Genomic DNA, 23,371 nt, shown 5'->3' on the forward strand with positions numbered 1-23,371 from the left:
TCATATGACTAGTTGGTTTAATTTGATTGGTCTATTAACAATATTAGGTTAGAAACTCGTCTATTATACGGTTAAATAAATGTAATATTATATACTTAATGATAAAATATTACGAGTTATAAAACAATATTTTGAGTTAATATATCATTGAACTTACGTATAAATACACTATATGTAATATTAATAAGCTATTATTAATTGATATGAAGTTTAATAAAAAAACAAAAAGATATATAGAAATATATTTGTTTTTGATTTAGACTTATTTTAGGTTTCACGTGTAATAATCGATATAAGGTTTAATAAAAAAAACGAATGTGACCAGAAGCATTTATTTTAGGTTCCAAATGGTCATATACTCATATGTACAATAATTAACAAACTTTAATTAACGGCAAATTAAACAACTTATGATTTCGGTTTCAGCTAATTAGGAAGCCTTATTTCAAGACTTCCCACATTGAAAATTTTGTTGCAAAGCGACAATTGTATGCGTTAAACACACGTTTTAATATAAGTTACACTAACATAGTCTTGAAAGATAGACATATAAATATATGTACGGATATGTGGACCATGCAATTACTTTGGCCATTTTTTCTTCATCCTCGTCTCTGGTGGCCCGATGAATAGTTCGGTTTCCACATCAAAATTCTCTCCGTATTCAAGAACATGAACATCGACTCTCGTTTCTTCTGTTGCTTTGTGTTTTTGGACTTGGTACTGAAAAGAAAATGACAATAGAAGTTATCTTTAAAGAGTGATTAACATTTCAACTAATTAGATTTTGACTGTTTAATTGTTTATAAAAATTTATGCTTGTAAAAAATCAAGAAACGAGTAAGAAACTCACCTTAACCTTCTCAGTAAGTATTGCATTTTCCTCTGCCATCAATTTCTCCTGAATATTTCCATGAAAATATAAAAAAAAAACTATTTAATTAATTTTTGAAGAAAATATTAGTGGAGTAATGCTGCCAAACTAGGGCTATTAAATGGGTCATTTTCATGGGTTGACGGATTGATACCTACATGTACTCGAAGTATGGCACATACACGAAAATCGTATCACAGACATGAATCCAACATAACAAATGCATCCGCAAGCGACAAATTTAACCATTTTAACCCAGAAAAAAAAGCTTTATTTATTTATTTATTTTTATATGTTAATACATTAAAATTCTATAAATTTAAAGATTAGTTAATTTATTGTAAAGCATTTATGTTTAAACTATTCCTATCTATTTTGAAACTTAATGATTTTGGTATAAAATACCAAAATAGTAAAGTTATTACATAAAAAAACATTTTACAATTTAAAATATAAAGATATAAATGGGCTAAACAGGTGAAGTTGCAAACCTATCGGGTTGGCCCGAACTTGACCCGTTTAACTAACATGTTTGTAGGTTCTATCTGAAACTGGCCCAAACTCGTTTAGACTTCATGTTAGGTTTGTGTCGCGTTAGAAAATTCACACCCCTAGCTTTGACTACCCAAGTATTTTTATGTAGGCCCGTAAATGAACTAAACAAACATGAATAAGGAATGTTCGTATTCGTTCATTTTGCTTTAATCGAACACGTCTTTTAGTCCAAGTTCGTTCATTAAGAAAATGGGCATGTTCGTGTTCGTTTGTTTAAAACCTAAGCGAACAGTTTAAGAACATAATTGAACATAATTAACCATGTTTCTTCATGAATACAAACTCTAGGGGATGATCACGGTAATTTATTTTTCATCAGAAAGTAATTGCATATAAAATATTTAAGTGAACCTCTTTTATCTTTATATATTAAAATTTAAAAGAACATATACGAATGAACATAAATCAACAAACAAAAACATATGTTCATGTTTGTTCGTTGATTATCTGAACAGATAACTTTGTTTATGTTCGTTTATTTATTAATTAAACGAACTTCTCATCAAACAGTTCATCAATGTCCGGTTCGTTTACAAGCCTAATTCCATGTAAGTAAAAACATCTAGGTCAGTCTTGGACTCTTGGTTTCTATATATTATCAGTACCTTTGCTTTTAGTTGCTCAATCTGCTCATTGTAAACTTGTATCTAAAACATATAATTTATGACAAAAACAATGTTAGAGATTTCCACAGTAAACCCTAAAATCCATATCCAGAAGAATGATATAAGTTATTTAAACCTTTCGTGCGCGAACAAGGTGTACGCCCTTTTCCAGCTGCTGTTCCATCCGAACTAGTTCTTCAATGGTGGTTGCTCCTAATCCTTCTCCCAAAAGCTTTCTGCATAATTTACAACAATCACAAGATCATCAGTCATTACTGATTATATTTTTTTCTTTTTAATTAATATTTGATATCTTCAAAAGCATATATATGTTATATCTTAATAAAAATCTTATGAAAATTATAAGTTGCATATTAATCTTTGATGGAAATATCTAATGATCCAAAAATAAACTAAAATTGCACCTTTTTGCAACTTCAAGGAGTTCAACCTTCTTTGCCATGATAGCTGTTTCTTGCTTCAAATGCTGTAAATTGAATTGAATGCAAAAGAAGGCATGGCCGGAACAAGATTAATTTAAGAGCGAAAAATTATTAATTATAGTTTTGAGTTTAACGAGAAATATAAAGAAAAAAAAATTATAGTTGAATATTAATTATTGAAAAGTTTATGAACCTGAACATCTTCTACACTTGAAGTATCTGTTTGAACATCTTTCACTTGACTTCTATACTTTTCAATAGTCTCCTGCATGCTGATTAAATCCAAACCCTAAGGCTTTTTTTTTTAAAGCAAAGAACTTTCAATAACATAGAAAACAAAATCGATATACAAAATGCATATATAAAGGCATCTTTTAGTTTTTTTTTTCTTCAGAACAACTCATACATTCGTCTATTATTCTACGCTTAATTATACTCTACAGTTCGTAGCGGACAAGGGAGACCAAGAGAACACACCGACACACCAAGATATCATTGGGCTAGGTACGTATGTACATCTTTTAGTACATGTGTATATAACTTTAAAACGAATTTTTGGTCAAATTAATATAGACATGTGAGTTCTGTGTACGTTACACGTGTTTGAATGTTTGCAAGCAATGCATTTTATAATAAACTTAATTACATAAGACTTTTTTTTTTGTTAATCTAGTAATTATAAACCATACATACAACAGCTTATAAAAGTAATTGTATAGATGCTTTTTATGGTAAACTTGCTGTGACATTCTTCAGTGTTATAATGTTATGAAATAAACCATTTCAAGTTTACTCATCAAAATAGGCCAGACAACAAGACAACCAATTTTTAAAAATAAAGTATTTTATTTATTATTAATTATAACAATTTTATATTATTTTCTTGACAGAATTACAAATTTTGTCCTTTAAAAAAAGCCAAATTACGGTTCGTGTCCTTTTTTAAGTTTCCTTGCAGGCGGTATCCTTTAAACATTTTTTTCCTACACGTTATGTCCTTTACGCTAACTGGGTTAGAAAAACTCAGTTAAATACCCTCATGTGAGGCGCATGTGAGGGAATTTTTGTCTTTTCGCATGCCCTCACATGCGCCTCACGTTAGGGTATTTAACTGAGTTTTTCTAACCCAGTTAGCGTAAAGGACATAACGTGTAGGAAAAAAATGTTTAAAGGATACCGCCTGCAAGGAAACTTAAAAAATGACACGAACCGTAATTTGGCTTTTTTTAAAGGACAAAATTTGTAATTGGGTCTATTTTTTCTTTTTTGTTATTATATTCGTGATTTAAACTACAAGAGTGAACTGACTTCACTTCCTAGTTATACATATATCACATATATATGTTCTTGATCTTCAGTTTGATGATACCAAAAACAATAAAGAAAAAACAGATCCAAGACACTAAGTATTAGTGATGAATTAAATCAAGAAAATATGGAACCTTGAGCTTGCAAACTCATAAAGTTTGCCTCTTGAAGAAAAGATGATCAAAGCAACTTCAGCATCACATAACACAGAAAGCTCAAAACCTTTTTTCAGCAAACCATTTCTTCTTTTGGAGAAGGTCACTTGTCTGCTTGTAGCATTCTCAATCCTCCTCATTTGAGTCTTCCCTCTCACCATCTTTGATTATCTTCAAAAAGTTGAAACTGGTGGTAAGATTTGATAACAAAGATTCAATCTTTTTATGATCAAGATCCATCAAACAAACATCAAGACAAGTTTTTTAAGTATACCATAAAAGAAAAAAGATTAAAAAGGTACAATTTTTTTACTTATTTAGCTATATATATCAACTCCTACAGAAGATTATGTTCAAGAAAGAAAAGTAGCCTTACAAAAGAGGAAATATATCCAGAAAAAAGGTTGTTCTTTCTTCTTGGATGAGAGAGAGAAGGTGTATGAAGAATTGAAGATATACAAAGATGGAGTTGTAAGGCTACCCCTATTTAGTAACCTAAGTTTTTAAATTAGAGTCATGTTTTTTATTGACTTGTAAGTTATGCATTGGGGCTTGTGAGTTCTTGTTGGTGTATGAATTTTAGGTTTGGAAAATGGTATCCTCAAAACTAGCCCATGGTTAACCCTAGAGAGGTAGGGGTAGGGGTAGGCCTAAATTTGCCATTAGTTGAGGTAAGGTTGAGATTGATTGATTGTTGCTTGTTATGGGTGTAGTGTCACAAAAAAGAAAAGAAGGTGGAAACTATACTCACCCTTTTTAACCACATTCCCCTTTTATAGTAACAAAGATATTTTACTCGATAGTTCAAGTACTTGTGTTTGGTTAAATCATAACTTTCATATGTTCATATATCTTTTTATATTTTGATTATTTTTGAATAATCATAAATGTGGTTTCTGTTACTTGTCAAATTGTATTTAGGTTTGTCATTTTCATTAATAAATATTGAAAAATATGTTATATTTTATGTGAAATGACTAGTTTAGCCACGTAGTTAGAGCGACATTTGAAAACGCGTCAATGCCCCCCTCATTGTGTTATTCTTCTTTGTTGATCCTTACTTTGTTGAACTCGTATAGTCTATATGATCATGTGTGACTGTCATGAACTACCAGCGAGAGTTATGGACATAGATTGTTACCTTGACCGTCGTCAGCCTAGTTTTCATGAGCAAAATCTTAAGAGACCTACGTATACAAATTTGAAGAGAACTAAACATGAACGCACATATAGATCCAATCAAGCCGTGATTATAAGCGTGTTTGGTTGACTGGTTAAATTGTACAATCCAAGCAAGACCGATAGTTTCATTCATGTCAAACATATTAACCCTAACATGCACACACTTAAAATCATGCACTCTGAGGGTGGCATGTTTAACCCATTTAGCCAAACACGATAAACGAGTTAGAGGGTTGTGGTAGGAATCAATTTGTAAATGTGGAAAACTCATGTGCCCTGATGTGAATGAGAGAGAGCTAAGACAAGATTAGGGACGAAAACACCCTCCTCCAAACAAGAAAGGCGTAGTATGAAGAGAAAAGATATTGGATAGTGTAAACCTCTGGTAATTTATTTCCTTATATAACATTTAATACTAGTAAAAACGAATATCAGTAAAAACGACCATGTCAAGGGTTGCATATGCACGATTTAGTAAAATTAACAAAGTATATGACGATGATAAAAGTTACATAATATAAAAAACAGAGAGGTAACATAGGTAGAGTGGTGACAGTGAATGATGTAAGATTTGTTGAGGTGATGAATAATAAAAAATAAAGAATGATATGTATAACACGTAGCCTAATAATTTTTGGCATGAATTTAAGATAACTTTATTCCGATTAATTATGTGAATAATCAAAATATCATTTAAATCAAAGAGACTAAAAAAATGTGATGATCATGTTAAAAAACTTTGGTTGCAATTACAAAGACATGCTTTTTCATGTTTACCTACTAAATTTAAGAAGTTTACTATGTGAGGCAAGCATTGCATATAGTGAATAACTGTGGTCCGTACGAGTAGGAAGAAGCTAAACAGTGTGTGGTACGATGAAAGAAGACATGAACCAATTAGAAGTCGAAAACGCATCTATATCCGGGCCCACACACCCAGGTTGAGTTTTGCTGAGTGGGTCCAGGTGGATGTATAGTCTTTGATGTGGGGTTGTCAGGAGTGTGTAAATATTGTATAATATTATATTTATATATACGTGACTCTAGATATACGTGTGACTAATATCGGGGAGATACCAACCTAGCATCCTATGGTTTTATACTCGAAGAATAAAATGTATATCAGATTGCTAGTTGCTACCGATTGTTAACATATAATCCAATTTCAAATAAAAAAACACTATGGGAAACGTATAATATTCTTGTGGTATTGTTTGGAAGATATGAAAACATTTTGATAGGGATGCATCATTAGCGGCTCCATGTCATGAAAATAAAAAGCATTAATAAAGACTAATATAAAGAAAGATGTGCGTGAAATTGAAGCTGGTTGTGGGTCCAACTTGAACAGTTGAACTGGTCCCATAAGACATGGGTAATGGTGTTGTGGGATTAGTTGTTATTTATTACTAGACAGATTAAAGTGTTGTCCTTTCAGAATCGATATATTAGTTGAAAAAAATCATGCGTTTGGATCCTAATAACTATAATGCGTATCAGTATTTTGAACTATACATATAATAGAGCATTCCCGGTAGATTCACTTTCTCTATCTTTATAATTACAATAAAAGCCACTATCTTTTTTTTTATTTAGAAATAAATAACATTTTTCATACCTTTATTGTTACATTTTATGCTTTCATCAACTCACAAGCACTTCATAAAAGTAACTTTTCTCTATCTTTCATTACAACTACTTCATAAAATATAGAGAATACACTTACATATTTATGGAAAAGTTGTTGTGAATGCTACATAGTTTACCTTATTCGGTGTTGTTAAGTGTTTTTTTTTTATTCGTAAACCCTTCAATACTTAAAATGTAAAATGCACCTGTTCTTTTTAAGCTGATCATTTTATAGAACTTTCAAATTTTAAAAGTACGATTTCATAAAAAAAACCGACCCAAACCAACCAATTTAGCTGGTCCAGCTTAAAACCAGAAACTTTATTTTAGTTTCTTTAAACCGTAGTTGCCAGTTCGACCCATAAATCCCATTTAAACCAGCTTAACCTGACCGTAAACATCTATGTCTGCGTCAAGGTGCAATTAAATTTAATTTAGTATTTGCATATATTATTAATGTAAAATTAATATATTTAAAGACTTTCAGCAATTAAATTATGCAATCGTACAAGTTCATCTCATATATAAATAAATAAGAACCAGAATAAATACTAAAAAGAAACCTTTTTTTATCAACTTTGGTAAATGAAAAATAAACCAAATGATATTATTATTTTGATTCATGTGGGAGTTTTTGAATAGCAATAATAATAGGGTTGGTTCAAATACATTATAATCTAAAACTATAAAGTTGTAGAAAGGGTATCAAACATACTTCAATAGAACTCAAACTAGCTACATTTGAATCGTTTCGTTGAACTCTACGATATTAAATTTTAGGTTTTCTATTTTGATTTCTAGCCTGCAAATTTTATAATTTTTGTTCAAATCCTGTATCTTTTTATTTATCATTATGTTTTTTTATTTATTTTCATCATTATGTATTTTTTTTCTTTAATATTGTATTATATTTTGTTTGATGTTGTTTAATATTTTGTGATCCACTGTGTCTTTACACTTATTCTTAAGAAGATTATGTAAGATACTAAACCCAACAATAATGCAATAATGATAAATAGTGTCTGCAACCCTAAGACTCATCCTTCACACATTAAACCATATTATTTTCACACCATCGTTACTTTCTAAACTTTATTTAAGGAATGTGTTCTTTTACTTATGAAATAATTTAAGTAATTTACGACTATTTTTGAAACAACTATATTAAAAAATAAAATTAAAATTGCATTAAATTCGAGGGCATTTTTTTCACTCATGTGTCACATTTGTCAGATGAAGCATCATAAACCAGCTGATGAATGGCACATGCTCGTTTCTTTTTTATTCATAGTGACAGACCCTTTCTACTCACAATATCATATCTTTGTGTAAAATATTTAAAATGTTTAGATTTGCGTTGTTCGTATATATCCGTAAGAATGCGATTAAAAAGGCGTAGCTCATCCTGAACCATCGTCTAAATAAACTCAAATCAAACACCAGGCTTGAAGCACACAAATGTGTCTCCTTCCTTATGGCCCCTATATATTTCTTTGCATTTTTTCCTTCGTTGAGAAGAACTTGTTTGTTTAAGTACAAACTGCATAACTAAATCCTCCGGATGGACCACATCTTTGAAAATCAAAATTTTGAAATTTTGTGATCATTTACGAAATACATATCGGGATTTCATCGTCAAAGTGACCACCCCTGGTGGGGTTTGCCGAGACCCTCCCCCCCCAACGCATCAAAAATAAAAAAAAATATTACTAATCAAAACTCATTTTATACATATGTATAATCAAATAAATTCATGCTAGGATCCCAGTTCATTTTAATCAATCAAAAAGTCAAAACTTCAAGAGTCAAACAAAATCCATCTACATAATTTACAGCAAGAATAATAATCCCTTTTCTGACTTGCACCCTATGCATAAAGAGTTGTACATAATTTTTGTTCTTTTAGCACTGGAGAATGGCAAACTTGTATCAAACTATTTCCTCTAATAAACCTATTGCTGCATCTAAATCTTTATGCTTTAAAAGATGACTGAAATGTGCTATCAGCAACGGATTTCTTCGTAAGCAAGTCACAAAATCGTCCTCGCTGATCCTACCATCACCATTGATGTCAAACACTTCGAACAGCGCTTGTATCTGTTCAAAAACATATAAATTAGACTATAAACATTGATAAAGAATAATTTGTTTATGGTTCAATTGATAAGATCAAAGAAATACTAGGGGCTGCAATTACGACGTGACAATTTGACAAAAATAATTAACGGGTTGTGTTCGGTAGGGGTGAAACAAGCCAAGCCAAGCCAAGCCAAGCCCAAGCTTCAATTATCGAGCGTAAGTAGGCTCGCGAGCCTAAATGAGCCTATTAATTATACAATTCTTAATATTAAATATATATTTACATAATAATTACTATTAGTACATATAAAGTTATTATAAAAATAGCTAAATAATATATGCAATGCTATATATAAAGATTATGATTTTAAATATATACTTGAATAATAATAATTTTTTTTTATTTAAGTACACTTTTTTGATTTAAGTACACTTTTTGGTATTTGAATATATACTTAAGATGCCTATGCACCTTAAGTACGCCTATGCATTTAATTACTATGGTGTTCGGATTGACTTGTTTAACCTGTGTGATTAAACTGGTCAACCCGCGCCACCTGTTTACAACCCGTTTAACTCATTCATTACGACCCGCCAACCAGTTTAAAACATTTACAACTTGATTAACATCCGTAAGAAACACTGACCTCGCTCATCGTCAGGGTAGGTATAGCTGGGCTCATGGAACCTCCAAACTGTACACAAAAACATATTAGAGAATATTTTAGCGGTTTAAATTTCAAGAAACTAACCAAAGTGGGCAAAAAGTGAAACGAAAAATATTTAGTATTACTTCCGACAATGAAATGTAATGATCTTTGTCTTCGTCGCTTTCATTAAAAGCCACTTCGCATGCTTGCGGGAATAATGGCAGCTTCAGAATGTGAGCAGATCCTACCAAGAACTGCACCATTTAAACCTTATGGTAAATATATGCAGACATGGGACCCACAGACAAGTATTTATAACATAAGGATATATGGAACCATAAGATGAATGCATTTAGTGGATCGCGGTTTTTTTATTTAATACGAAACAAAAATGAGACCCGCAAAATGAAGGGCATTTATGCACCCATAGACATAGTTACCTCTTTGAAGGTTATAACTCCGTTCTTCTTGACATCAATAAACCGAAAAATCTGTCACAAAGAAGAAAACTTGAAGTCATCAATGACTGGAACAGAAGTAGAACCACTTCAAATGTCAAAGAAACCACTTCCAGGTTTTATTTTATAGTATAACTGAATAATAAAACAAAGAATTGTAACAACTTTGTAATAAAAGAATTATGATTTTATCAAGCACAAACTGCATAAAAAGGTTTTTTTTTTTTGCAGTTTTCCATTTAAGGCACTTGCATTCTTTTGTTCATTGAAGGTATATGGCTAAAAATGCTGATGTGGCAGTACACATGGCATGCCATGTCACCCTGGTTGTTTGTGTGGCATGCCCATGTTGACTAAATTTTTGTGATGTGGAAACCTAAAAAAAAAAAATTTTCTATGCATAAAAGAAAGGTTTAATAATTTCTTGAGAAAATTACTGTTTGCGTCCTTGTGGTTTTAAGGCGGAGGCACAATGAGTCCCCAAAATTTTTTTTGAACTGGTTGAGTCCCTGTGGTTTTAAAAATGAACCATTTGAGTCCTTGCCGTTACTTAACTTTCAGGGTAAACTTTCATTTTACTGAAACCACAGGGACTCAAATTGTTCGTTTCTGAAACCACAGGGACTCAAATTGTTCGTTTCTAAAACCACGGGGACTCAACCAGTTCAAAAATTTTTTCAGGGGCTCATTGTGTCTCCTCCCTAAAACCACAGGGACGCACAGGGACGCAAACAGTAATTTTCTCTAATTTCTTATTGACAAAAAAAGTTAAGTACCGCGAATGGAAAATTGCATAAAAGTTTAGTACTTTTTTGTGCAGTTTGCCATTTATTATTTACAACTTTGATAATCATGAGTCAAAGAACAACATCTAATAGAGAAATGAAAGAAAGTAAATTATAAAGAAAGAGGGAGTGGTTTGCTTACTGACATTTTCCGAAAGGGGAGAATGTTTCAATCTTAAAACCCTAATGAAATCTTGATATTTAACACAACCGCTGAAACAAAATGCAAGTAGTTTAATTTTAACACATCTGCGGCAAATTTTCTGCTTAAAAATATAAATAAAATGATAACAATGATTTCAAAGGAATATACCTGCTGTCTGGATTCATGCCAAGAAATTGTTCCAAAAAGTCAACAGCTTCGGAAGAGCTCAAATGATATAACTACAATCACCAGGATAACAAAATTCATATCAGTTAAGTAATTTTTGCAACTCAGAACAATAAACAATGTTAAATAACAATACGAATAAATTTCTCTTTATACGAAAATTACAAAAGGATAACTTTGCTAAAGAGTAAAAAGTTAAAACTCACTTTTTGGATTTTTGCCATTTCAACCATAAAAAGTGAAAAATTCTCCTGCAAAAAGAACGAAATATGGTGAGATTTTTTTATAAAGAAGAAATCTTAATCATATCTTATATTTAAACTACTGAAAAATTGAAGGCACCTGTCCAGCCTCAAGTGCCTTTGAAAGAAGAGCATAATCTGCAAAAGAATGGTGTGTTTGTACAACATTTAGAGCAGAAGCCATGGCTCTCCCGGTCTGCAAAACAACCAAGGTTAGTTGAATATATATGCACTCGTTTAACCATGAAAAATTTACCAATAAAGAAAGATGCTTTAAATAATTATTATTATAAAAGTTGTGAGTCAAAATGAGCCATCATTTTATTGAAATAAGGAAAATCTGTGATGAACACATGCATGTTTAAAATTAAAATGGGATCAAATTCAGAGGTTTTAAATATTTAAATTCCTATCCAATTTGACAGATGCCATTTAATTGGATTCTTAGATATAAACATGGTGTCATTAATAATTCAATACATTTCCAGAATATGTAATATCGGTTGCCTCCTTTTCACTAAGTTCCATTTATGAAGTGTATAGTTATATTTAAAAAAATACATAATTTTGAATTTTATCCTTAATGAATTAATATATGATAAAGTTTATTCTTTAATATATTATATGCAACTTTTTATTTAAAAAGACCATGTAAAAAAATATGAATTACTGATGGATTTACAAGTGCTTCTATAATTCTGTATTTTCATGATACAATTGGATTAATATCGGGTTTATCACGTCTCCACTAACTCATATTCAGTTACTTTACTAAATATTTGTTATACGATTTTTAGCTGCACTTTTTATTGACGATAAACATTCATTAATATGAAAGGTTTCTACTAATCCTTTATGCTACAAAGTGCAATATTGGTTGGTATTTTTAATTTTATTTTTATTAATACAGCAAATTAGCATGATAAAGAAAAAGAAATAATATTTTGATTTAAGATATAAAGTTATAAACTAACCCTTTCGGCAAAGCGAGCAGCACTCTCCTTTTGATGTTGTGAGGGTGAAATAACAGGAAGATATTCAACCTGATTTATTTAATACAAAACAATATTATTATTATTATTATTATTATTATTATAGAAGCTTTAGAAATTAAAATATCGTCAAGCTACGCATAGTTTAGTCGCATATTACCTCCATGAAATTGTGAAATTGCATGAACATCCTAAACATGAGGGTGGCCAAAGCAATATGACCCCTATAGCAACGAAACACGCCAATTAAAAACCATATGAATATCAAAAGAAGTAAAATTTAATAAACCTAAGAGCCGACTTTACCATGATTGATCAAAATGTACATGAGGATAACGAACGACCACAGGTTGAATTGGATAACCAGGAATAAATGCACCAAGTTGGAAAGAAATAAGCTGCCTTCCATTGGTTGTGGTTCCCTCGGGAAACAAAAGTACTCGTGGATATCTATTGCTTGCCGCCCGTTTCTGTATTCAAATCCTTGAAACAATACATCTGTATCAACTTTGTATATGTACTCATAGAATGCAAAAGCTAATAATTTTAAAGCATTATCATCTTTCAAAATTGGTAAGCAAAATAATAAAGAACGAAGGCTTGTTACCTTTATTTCATTCACAGCTTGCTTCCGTGATTGATATGAGAATCGATTCACATATATCACCTGAAAATAAAATATTTAATAAAATAACGTATTTGATATATAGTAAAACTAGTAATAGTTTGAATTTACCTGCATTGCTCTTATTATGACTCCAACAAAGGGCATGGAATCGTGTGACTCGGATGCGACGATTGTTGGAAATAATTCATAGAAAAAGAATATTGGATCAATGTATGATATATGATTAGAAACGAGAATTGGTGCGGTTTCCCTTGGAGCTGGTTTCCCTTTTCTTTTAATCCAATGGTAGCTGCATCATATTAAACAAAAAGCTAAGATTTTTAACAACTTTGTTAGCTTCATAAGTCACAATTTTACCCTCGATTAAACCGAACCGAACCAAATACCAACGATTTGGTTTTATGCTTATGTAAAAAATGTAACTTACGGTTCTGTTTTGGTTTTGCATGTAATAAAAACCGAAAAACCGAACCGCACCGAATTTATAGATTTTCATTCTGTGTTTTTATTTTATGTAATTTATAAGAATTTAATAAATATGTACCTCAAATATTTTAGCCCAAATGTTTAATAATCAATTAGTTATTAACTAACAAAAAATAGAACCAAAATTCATCGTGGACCAAACTTTTTCCCCAAATTTTCAAGCTCAAATGGCAAAAAAAAAACGAATTTGAACCAGACCAAACCATAAAACCGAAACCAAACGGTTTTCGAAAATTCAAAAACCAAAGTTTCGGTTTTTAGCCCAAAACCATGCACAAAAAATAATGTTAAAAATTGATTTAATTTACAATTGACTTAAAAAGTCATTGCAGGACTAAAAAATCAAGTCCATTTATCAACATATCAAGCTTATGTTTTTGCATAATTAAATAAAAATCTGAACTTGATCTGCAACAGAGACTAGTAACATACATAAAGCTACTTCTCCATCTTGGCATGGGATTCAGTTTATATTTCCACCCATATAAAGCAATTTTGTTTTTCATTTTATGTAATTTATAAAAATTTAATAAATGTGTAACTCAAATGGTTTAGCCCAAATGATTAATAATCAATTAATTATTTAACTAACAAATCAAGTATGCCCAGAATTCATTACTTTGGATCATTTTTTTTATCGGTCCAAAATTTTCAAACTCAAATGACAAAACTGAATCAAAAAACCAAAATCTAACCAAACCATAAAACCAAAACCGAACAGTTTTCAAAAATTCAAAAACCGAAGTTTCGGTTTTTATGTTCGGTTTTAGCCCAAAACCGACCCAACCAAGTTCAATTATCAACAAACCAAACACATATATTTTCCCAATCAAATAAAAATCCAAACTTAATCTTAATTCTTACCCAAACGAAAACAAGATCCCTCTAGTACATAACCTAGTAACATACATAACCCTACACCTCCATTTCGGCATCGGATTCTGAGTATCTTTCCACCCATGTAAAGCAGTCTTAGTAGCAACATACCCAATCAACATACACACCACAAACAACACAAGCCTAACCACAACAATTGGCACACAAATCAGCATCTTGATCCACTCATACACCCCTTCAATCTTGGGCGTCTGGTTTCGAAACGGGTCAACGGTGGTTGACCCGGACGGGTCAAACCCATCAGACCCGAGAATCCTATATGGGTTTTGCTCAGTTTGCTCAGTTGTGGCTGGATCAGTGTAAAGTTTGAATCTTGATGGTGAATCTTGATTTGTGGGTGTTTGGGGTTGAATCTTGATTTGTGGGTTGGTGATGGTGATGATGTGATTTGGGTTGGTGGGTGTGTGGTGGTTGACGGCGGTGGACGGTAGCAGAGGGCGGCGGAGGTCGTCGGCCGGCGACATTGTTATTGTTATCAATATTATTATTTGCAGTCAAAAAGAGTGGAGAAAGAAAGAGGGAAAGTTGGTCTGGTTTTGGACACTATTTTTGTCATTTTAAACTGTCTTTGTGTTGGTGATGAAATTACTAATTTACCCTTTGAGTTTTGGATTTGTGGCTGAAAACATCCTTGAGTATGATAGAGCATACACATTCTTTTTACCGAATTTTGTGAGAAGACATTTTCGTTTCTATGGTTTAATACTTTTATCATTTCAGTCTAAAGTTTGAAATTTTGTCAATTTAGTCTTCATAGTTTTAAACATTAGCTAATTACGTCCCTCGGTCTATTGGCATCCAACTATGCCGTTAGTTTAAGGGCATTTTTGTCTTTCTCCTTTTTATTTTGAGTTAACGGTCATTTTCGTCTCAGTGATTTGATACTTTTGTCACTTCAGTTCAAAATTTGAAATTTTATCAATTTAGTCCTCATAGTTTTAAACATTAGCCAATTACGTTTTTATTGAAAACATTAGCCAAACGATCCACAATTAGTCAGTTTAGTCCTCATAGTTTTAAATATTTAGTCCTCTTCTTTTTTGAAATCTTGTTTCGTCATTTCCAAACTTTTGTACTAACTTTAAGTTTATGGTTGTGGATCGTTTGACCCATTCGAAAATTATTGACTAAATCATACAAAAAACAATTTATCAAATAGATAATAGGACAAAATTTTTGGATTATTGGTGATGAGTACCTCAATGTAGTTATGGTGGTTAGAACATTCTCAACCCGTTCTCGTTCTCTATATATATTCATATATATGATATAATTACACTAAAAAACACTACATTTCTCTCTCATGTTTAATTAAATAATATTTTCTTCTACCTTTTTCATTATAGTTTTCTCTCTCTGCCCTATAATTTACAAAAAAAATCACTACATTTTCCCCAAATTTACAAAAAAACACTACATTTTCTCTCTTCACACTTTAATTTACACTCACAACGCCATCTTATAATTTACAAACCCCCTCACATAATTTTAGGGGATGGGTTGGGAATGCTCTTAGTGGATTCTAGATAGATAATATGATGGACACGAGCTTTTCAGCTAATAATTAATTAAAGCAACCAATTACAATAGAGTGACAGGTAGGCGGGCAACAAGTTGCACCCCCCTCCTTTTAAATGACAAATATGATCCTACTAAATACAAAGTTGTAGTTTGGATGTATATTGTATGTCGAAACATTTAGGGTATTAGTTGTAAATGGATTAAAGTTCAAGTACATTTGTGTAATTACATTTTGGGGAAAGTCATTTTCAACTTTTGAATAACTTTTGAATTTATGGTAATATAATTTTCCAAAAGTGGACGAAATTAATGGAATTACTAATTAGTGAGGCATGTAAAAGAATATGACGTTTACTGAATCTTTCATAAATTGTGTGACGGAAAGTTTTTTATGTTCTTTATTTAATGCTAAAAATAAACAGGAATAAAGTTTTTATTTTATTCAATCAAACAAGCATATACGAACACCGGTTTCGTCCACTCATTTGCGATACAAACATGTGTTTATGTTTATTTGTTTATGCTCGTTTGAATACATTTGTGTTCGTTCATTTTGTATGTATAATATTCAATATAATTATATAAAAAATTTCATCTTAGGAAAACTAATAATCACACCCATACTCTAAATATTATTCTATGTTTAGTTCGTGCATCACATGCGAATCAACTAAAGGGGATTTTTTAATTATACATTACCATAAAAAATAATTATAGATCTGTAGCGTGAGATCTCATTAAAAAAAATAATTATAATTAATGAAGATATTTCAAGGATATAAAAAATTAACAAGTTGTAAAAACAATTATTATTTTATTAGCGATTAACATGTGTCGTGTGACAACGATTGAGTATTGCACAACTTAATTTAATTTTATTTTTTATTTCTTTCAAACTACGAAAAGATGTTAATAAATAACAATGGAACCAAGATATCGACGTTTTATCATGTTTTTGTTAGTGTATATTATGAAATGCTATACTATTTTTTTCACGAAACCAAAATACCAGTTCTTATTACTTCAAAAAGAGTTTTATAAATCCATATACAAATAAACAAGAAGAAATCCAATCGACGAAAATACAAAATACCAATCAAATTAGCACCTAACCACTCAAATAAAGAGTAACACCATCTTCATCTTAAAAAGAAGATCAAGAACATAAGAAGATAATCATAAAGGACTGAAGAGGTAGGTCCCAGCAGAGCCCAGTTGGACCCGCAAGACTCACCTTGAACAGGGACGTCTGCGCGATGACCAACTGCTCCAGCAGGACCCACCATGCTCAAAGAACCTTACGCGCAGTACGCCAGCTGTACCCGCAGGGAAAGCCTCCCAATGGTGAAGTACCCCGCCTGTTCCCGCAGCTGCGGATACAAGCCATCAGGGAAGGCTACCCGCACTAACAGCAAGGCTACACGCACAAGGCATTCGTTACTTCAGTTGTCACATGAAGGAATGAGCAAGGCGGGAACACTCCCGCCTAAATGAGCCAGTCCGTATGCTTCTGGAAGGTCTTTCGTACTATACCTACTAAGGTATGGGCGGAACAGACAGTTTGACCAGAGCAGCCCATAAACTAATCACAGGGTGACAGCTCACCGACAACAATACGAGGAGGAGCACCCTCTAGTACTGTTTGTCACTATTAGCCGCTGCCTACTCACCAACCCTCATGATGGGACGTGCGCAGCCTACAGTTGGTGGAACAGTATACAGCCGACCTTATTACTGTTGGCCGTAACCTATCCACCAACCAGCATGGCCTGTGCATAGTCCACTGTTGGTAGAACAGGAATACTATTCAGCCGGCTGTACCTGCTTGGAAACCTACCTTCGGCTATAAATACTCCAACACCTTGGAATGGTAAGGACATCATCTGATATCTCAATCTTATCTAGCAATCTCTTAATATACTCTTATATTCAGAGCAATCTAGTCTGATTCTCACGCCGGAGGGTGGTCACAAGGAGGAACCCCCCCTTCTCAGTGACAAGCTTACGGTGTCTGTTTTGCAGGTCTCCTGAAGAACAACCTTCTCAGCTAGATCTCATCCGTGGGAAACATTACTTAACCCCCAGATTACCTATAATCTGTCCAGGGTTCACTTAGTGTTTCTTCATTGGCGCCATCCGTGCATAAAAGCTAGAACTATTTTAGTTTTTTCAAAATTTCTGAAGAAATGGTTAACGTTACTCCGGTCCAAAGGCCAGTAACCGACCAAGAAACCCCGGTAACCACAACCCCAGCAACTGGGGGGAACACCGGCGGTTACACAAATCTTACGAACACTACCCCGACTACCCAAGCCGGGGCAAGTGCAGTAAATATTCCACTGGGGTTCACTGACGCCCAGTTGGAAAAACGAACGAGGGCCCCTCGCCAAACACTAGATCAAGTGAAGGCGTGGGCCGAAGCACGTCAAAGAGAATTCCAAGCTGAATTGGATGAACGCTTGCGTTCAGTTCAACAGGCTGACGAATTCGGCAGTACTCGCCAACACCTCAATATGAGCAGTGAGTGCGAGTACTCAGACGACGAGAGGGAGTCCGATACCGACGCAAACCCTCGCCATAAGGCGAAAGGGAAGCGTAAGGAAACGGACGTCCAACCAAAAAGGAATTTTGGGGAAGCTTTTAAACCAACTGCGGAGAGAAACCCGCGTGACTTCTCCAAAACCTTTAGACCAACTGCTACAAATGCAGGAAAGTCAAAATTCGCAAGGGACATTGCGGAAGCAATCGCCCCGAGAAGTGCCAAACAGATGTCCAACATTGGCACTTATGATGGTCTATCCGACCCAGACGACCATTTGAACAGGTTCATTGCGGGGGCTACCGTCAGCAACTGGACGGAACCCACGTGGTGCTACATGTTCCAGATGACTCTGGTCGGAGCGGCCAGGGCATGGTTCGATCGTTTACCGGTCCACCACATATATGACTGGGCGGACTTTCAGAACAAGTTCAGCCAGCACTTCAGCCAACAGAGGAAGTACACTGAAGAACAGTGGACGATCCTCAACTGCGTGAGAGAGGAGGATGAATCTTTACTAGACTTCATCACCCGCTTCAACTCCAAAAAGCTAAGTCTCGGCAACATAAGTGAAGATCTGGTTCGCGCCGCTTTCATCCAAGGCGCCGAATACCCAGAACTTATCCGCACATTGACGGGTAAGGATGGCATGCCATCAACATGGGATGCCATCATGACAGCGGCAAAGCGCTTTGCCGAGACGGAAAAGCAACTGGGAAGGGATCTTCCCCAGAGTACACACCTCTACACGCAGAGGACAAGAGAGAACAATGTCCGGATCGCCCGGCAGAACAAAAAAAGGAAGCTAGGTATCTGGCAGTCAAGGGTAAACTTTGACACCTCATCCAGCTCTCGCCCTCTTGTTGGCGGAAGAAGTCACACACACCCTTCAAGCCAAAAGCACCGGTGGACGCCACTCACCAAAAGCGTCACGGAGATATTTGCCACTGAAAAGCTACCGTGGCCAAAAGCTCCAGCAATCCGGCACCGACCTAATGCGGATCAGAGCAAATCCTGTGACTTCCACGGGACAAAAGGTCATGGTACGGAAGAGTGTACATCCTTGAAAGACATTGTTGAAGCATTCGTCAATGATGGAAGATTGGCACACCTGGTGGCATCAATCAAGAAGGGAGGACGGAACGACAACCGGTACCGGGGCAACGGACGAAAGCCCGTTGACATCAGCATCAACATGGTTCATGGCAACATCAGAGGAAGAAAAAGGCGAACGCCAGAACCATGCGCATGGAAGGAAGCTGAGGTGCGCTTCCCGCGAGTGCCAGGAGGACCCAGCAAAGAAGGCCCTATCGTCATAAAAAGCCAGCTGGGGCACTACATCACTTCTCGCACTCTTGCTGACAACGGCGCCTCGTCAACGGTGATGTACAGGCAGTTCTTCGACAAGCTAGATGACGAAGACAAGGAGCGCCTGGAGACGATCTGCGCCTCGATGGAAGGGTTTGATGGCAGCACAAGCACCTCCCTGGGTATCCTATCTTTCCCCGTCACTCTTACAGATGGAAAACACTCCCGCACAGAAGATGTGGACTTTGTCGTGATGAGGAAGCCACACCACACGTACGACATTCTCTTCGGGAGAGACGGGATGGCAAGATTCAACGCCGTGGTATCCTCAGTCCACGGCATGATGGGATGGCCAACAGCTGAGGGTGTAGCGATGATCACCGGCATTCCCCAGGTATGCATCACATCTATCTCATCTAAACCCAAACCAAAGATGGCTAAACCAACCATCACCGAACCAGAAAGATGGGCCTTCAATGGCAAGTACCCTGACCAAGCCGTAACCATTGGCCCAACAATTGTTGATCCCACACGCACCTTACTTAAGCGCTTATTACAAAGGAACGCCGACATCTTCGCGTGGACACCAGCTGACATGACTGGTGTACCCCGGAGTTGTAACATCTGCCCCGATCCGACCCGACCCAGGTACCCGTTTCTCTGACCCGATCTCTTTCTTTTATGATTTAATATTTATTTATACTTATATTTTACTTATATTTTACTTTTAATAATAATAATATACTTTTCCTTCCCGCCTCTTTCTCTCTCTTTCTTTCCGCCGTCCCGTCCCTCTCCTCTCTTTCCGCCTTCTTTTCCCTCTTGTCGCCGTCCCGCCCTTACGCCTTGTTTCCCTCTTTTTCTTCTAACTCTTTGCTTGTCCTTTGTTCCTTCCCGCCTAAGGTGGTCTGCGCAGCTCCACGCGCCAGACCCCTTACAAGGAATCCTGCGTGAAGACCACCTGTTTCAGCGATACGCGAGACGAACTCTTCTCGCAGCGCGCTAAGAATTGTAATTCTTCTCGCAGCGCGCTAAGAACGGTAGTTCTTCCCGCGACGCGCTAAGGATTTGTAGCTCTTCTCGCAGCGCGCTAAGAATCGTAGTTCATCCCTCGACGCGCGAAGAATTATAGTTCTTCCCGCGGCGCGCTAGGAATTTTAGTTCCTCCCGCGGCGCGCTAAGAAATGTGATTCTTCCCGCGGCGCGCTTAGAAATGTAGTTCTTTCCGCGACGCGTTAAGATTGGTTCTGTCTGCCTTCGCGCTCGCGCACTTTTGCCTTCGCGCTCGATGCCTTCTCACGTTTAACCCTTTGAGTTTTCTTCTGTTTAATCTAGCCGTTTGCTTTTGTGTTGTCTTATCTTTTGTGCTGTTGACCTAATCTGCTTTATGTCTGAAAAGTTACTTTCGGCGCAGCATGCGCACCAACCCCATTGGTTGGCAGAAAAGTGACTGACATTATCTTTTGAGATCTGCTTTTTCCATGCTTGACCAGTACCTTTTTCTGAACCGCCCATGCCTTTTTTACTGTTCCCTGTCAGCTTTATCTTGCCCCCTGCAGCTGCCATATCTTTTGATATCTTTTGCTTTTGGAATCTTTTACTTTTTGAGATCTTTTCCCCTTTTTCTAGGGATTGTGTTCCCTAGGGTTTCTCTATAAATAATAGTATTATTTTTTCTAACACTACACACACAAAACACTTAATCTCTCTTATTCTCTCTTGCTCCTTGCTCTCTCTGCCGCCTCCCTCTCTGCCTCCGTCTTCCTCCCTGTTCTGTCCTGCTTTTCCGGTAATATATATATTATATATAATAATTTACTTATTAATTATGCTAACTTATAATCAAGACTTAAAACAAATCATTAAAACAATAATCTTATTTATAGGTTAACTTGTGCTTGTTTAAAGTTGGTTCTTGCTTTATCTTACACCGCATCGTTTATCAAGTGAGTAATCTCGTACCTAATCCCTTTTTGCTTTTAATGTTTTGGGATGTTCATGTGTTCATACAAACTTAGAGTCTTAAACTTGTTTATGAACTTTAGTCGCGCAGTATCCCATGTGTCGAGGACGTAGACTTGGCTGTTTATTTGTATGTGTGGATCATTAACCGTCTTGTCGGTCTATTCCGCAGTTCTCATGGTACCATTAGATGAACACGGGAGAACTATCGTTTATGATTTTCTCTTTTGTTTACACATGCACAGTTTGTCTTGTTTGTGAGCTCAATTGTGAGCACTGGCAGTCTATGAATCTTAGAGTTGGTCCCGATCAGATTACACCCCTGTTGAAAACCAGATATACACATGTTGCGCGCAGATTTATGGTTATCTATGTATTGTATTAAACTTGATTTTTCACCAACACGCAAGTGTTTGACGTTTATTTTAACACATGTTCAGGTTTGCTGTAGCTGTTCTGAAGCTTGTGGACACGTAGGACGTTTTTACTTTTGGACCTAGATTAAAATGTATCAAGACAAGTTATTGCTGTTCGAATATTATGATTTATAATATATTGATTTATGATGATTTATGTTAACTTGTGTCTACCCTGCGCGTGCGCGAATGAATGTATTTATTAAATATTGACACCCAATAGTGTCACGAGTAATGAAACAATATGTGGCGCCCCGATGTATAATCCGCCTTTGGTCGGGGTGTTACAGGAGTAAGGCAGAGCATAAGCTCAAATGCGATCCGGCTGTCACACCGATCGTACAAAAGCGCAGAGTAATGGGGCCAGAACAAACTAACGCGTGTAGAACCCAAGTCAAGGAACTTCTTGACGCAGGCATCTTACGCGTTAGTAGATATCAAACTTGGGTTGCAAATCCCGTTATGGTACCGAAGAATGACAAACAATGGCGCATGTGCATAGATTTCAAGGATTTGAACAAAGCATGCCCCAAAGATTGTTATCCGTTACCTGAAATTGATCTTAAGGTGGATTCGTTGGCACCATTCCGCCTTAAATGCTTCCTGGACGCGTATAAGGGGTACCATCAAATCCACATGGCCGTTGATGATCAGGACAAAACCGCTTTTCGGACGCCCGATGGCACATTTTGTTATCAAATGATGCCATTCGGACTTAAGAATGCCGGGTCCACATACCAACGCCTGATGGACAAAGAGTTTCATTCCCAAATTGGGAGGAACTTGGAAGTCTACATGGATGACTTGGTCATCAAAAGCCCTGACCCAGAAGCGATGTTGAAAGACATCGAAGAAACTTTCAACACGCTCAGGAAGATAAACATGAAGCTCAACCCGAGCAAGTGTGCCTTTGGAGCGGAAGAAGGGAAGTTCTTGGGGGTCATCGTCACTAAAGATGGCTTCAGAGCGAACCCTGAAAAGGTCGAAGCCATTATCAAAATGGAATCACCTACTACCATCAAACAGGCTCAGACACTGAACGGACGACTAGTGGCACTTAATCGCTTTTTGGCAAACCACGCGGATAAGTCGTTCCCCTTCGTGTCAACGTTGAGAAACTGTTTGAAAAAAACGCACTTCCGCTGGACACCAGAAGCGGAAACAGCTTTTCAGGAGATTCGGTCACGCTTGATCGAACTCCCAACACTCACAGCACCAGAAGCGGGAGAGGAGTTAATCCTATACCTTTCCGCAACTGATAGAGCAACCGGGGCAGTCCTGCTAGTAGAGCGAAAAGGCATCCAGATGCCAATCTATTATGTCAGC

The 23,371-nt window shown here is 35.6% G+C and overlaps 2 protein-coding genes across 2 annotated transcripts; both read right to left on the reverse strand.

Moving 5' to 3' along the window:
- Positions 1–581: 581 nt before the first annotated feature.
- LOC143565051 (MADS-box protein SOC1-like) lies at positions 582–4,109 on the reverse strand. Its single transcript, XM_077052148.1, has 7 exons — positions 3,920–4,109; positions 2,671–2,749; positions 2,460–2,521; positions 2,171–2,270; positions 2,035–2,076; positions 860–901; positions 582–723 (listed from the first exon to the last, which is right to left on the reverse strand). The coding sequence occupies exons 1-7, from the start codon at positions 4,099–4,101 to the stop codon at positions 583–585; spliced, it is 648 nt and encodes a 215-aa protein (XP_076908263.1). The 5' UTR covers positions 4,102–4,109; the 3' UTR covers position 582.
- A 4,451-nt stretch (positions 4,110–8,560) lies between these two features.
- On the reverse strand, positions 8,561–14,816 carry LOC143565052 (lysophospholipid acyltransferase LPEAT2-like). Its single transcript, XM_077052149.1, has 14 exons — positions 14,267–14,816; positions 13,025–13,205; positions 12,896–12,955; positions 12,595–12,758; positions 12,449–12,512; positions 12,271–12,339; positions 11,397–11,492; positions 11,261–11,305; positions 11,037–11,107; positions 10,870–10,936; positions 9,921–9,971; positions 9,624–9,734; positions 9,478–9,525; positions 8,561–8,848 (listed from the first exon to the last, which is right to left on the reverse strand). The coding sequence occupies exons 1-14, from the start codon at positions 14,761–14,763 to the stop codon at positions 8,681–8,683; spliced, it is 1,692 nt and encodes a 563-aa protein (XP_076908264.1). The 5' UTR covers positions 14,764–14,816; the 3' UTR covers positions 8,561–8,680.
- Positions 14,817–23,371: the final 8,555 nt, after the last annotated feature.

This window comes from Bidens hawaiensis, unplaced genomic scaffold (assembly GCF_021521415.1).
Source record: "Bidens hawaiensis isolate Kalapana, Puna unplaced genomic scaffold, B.hawaiensis_p1.1 tig00022253_1, whole genome shotgun sequence".
Lineage (NCBI taxonomy): Eukaryota > Viridiplantae > Streptophyta > Magnoliopsida > Asterales > Asteraceae > Bidens > Bidens hawaiensis.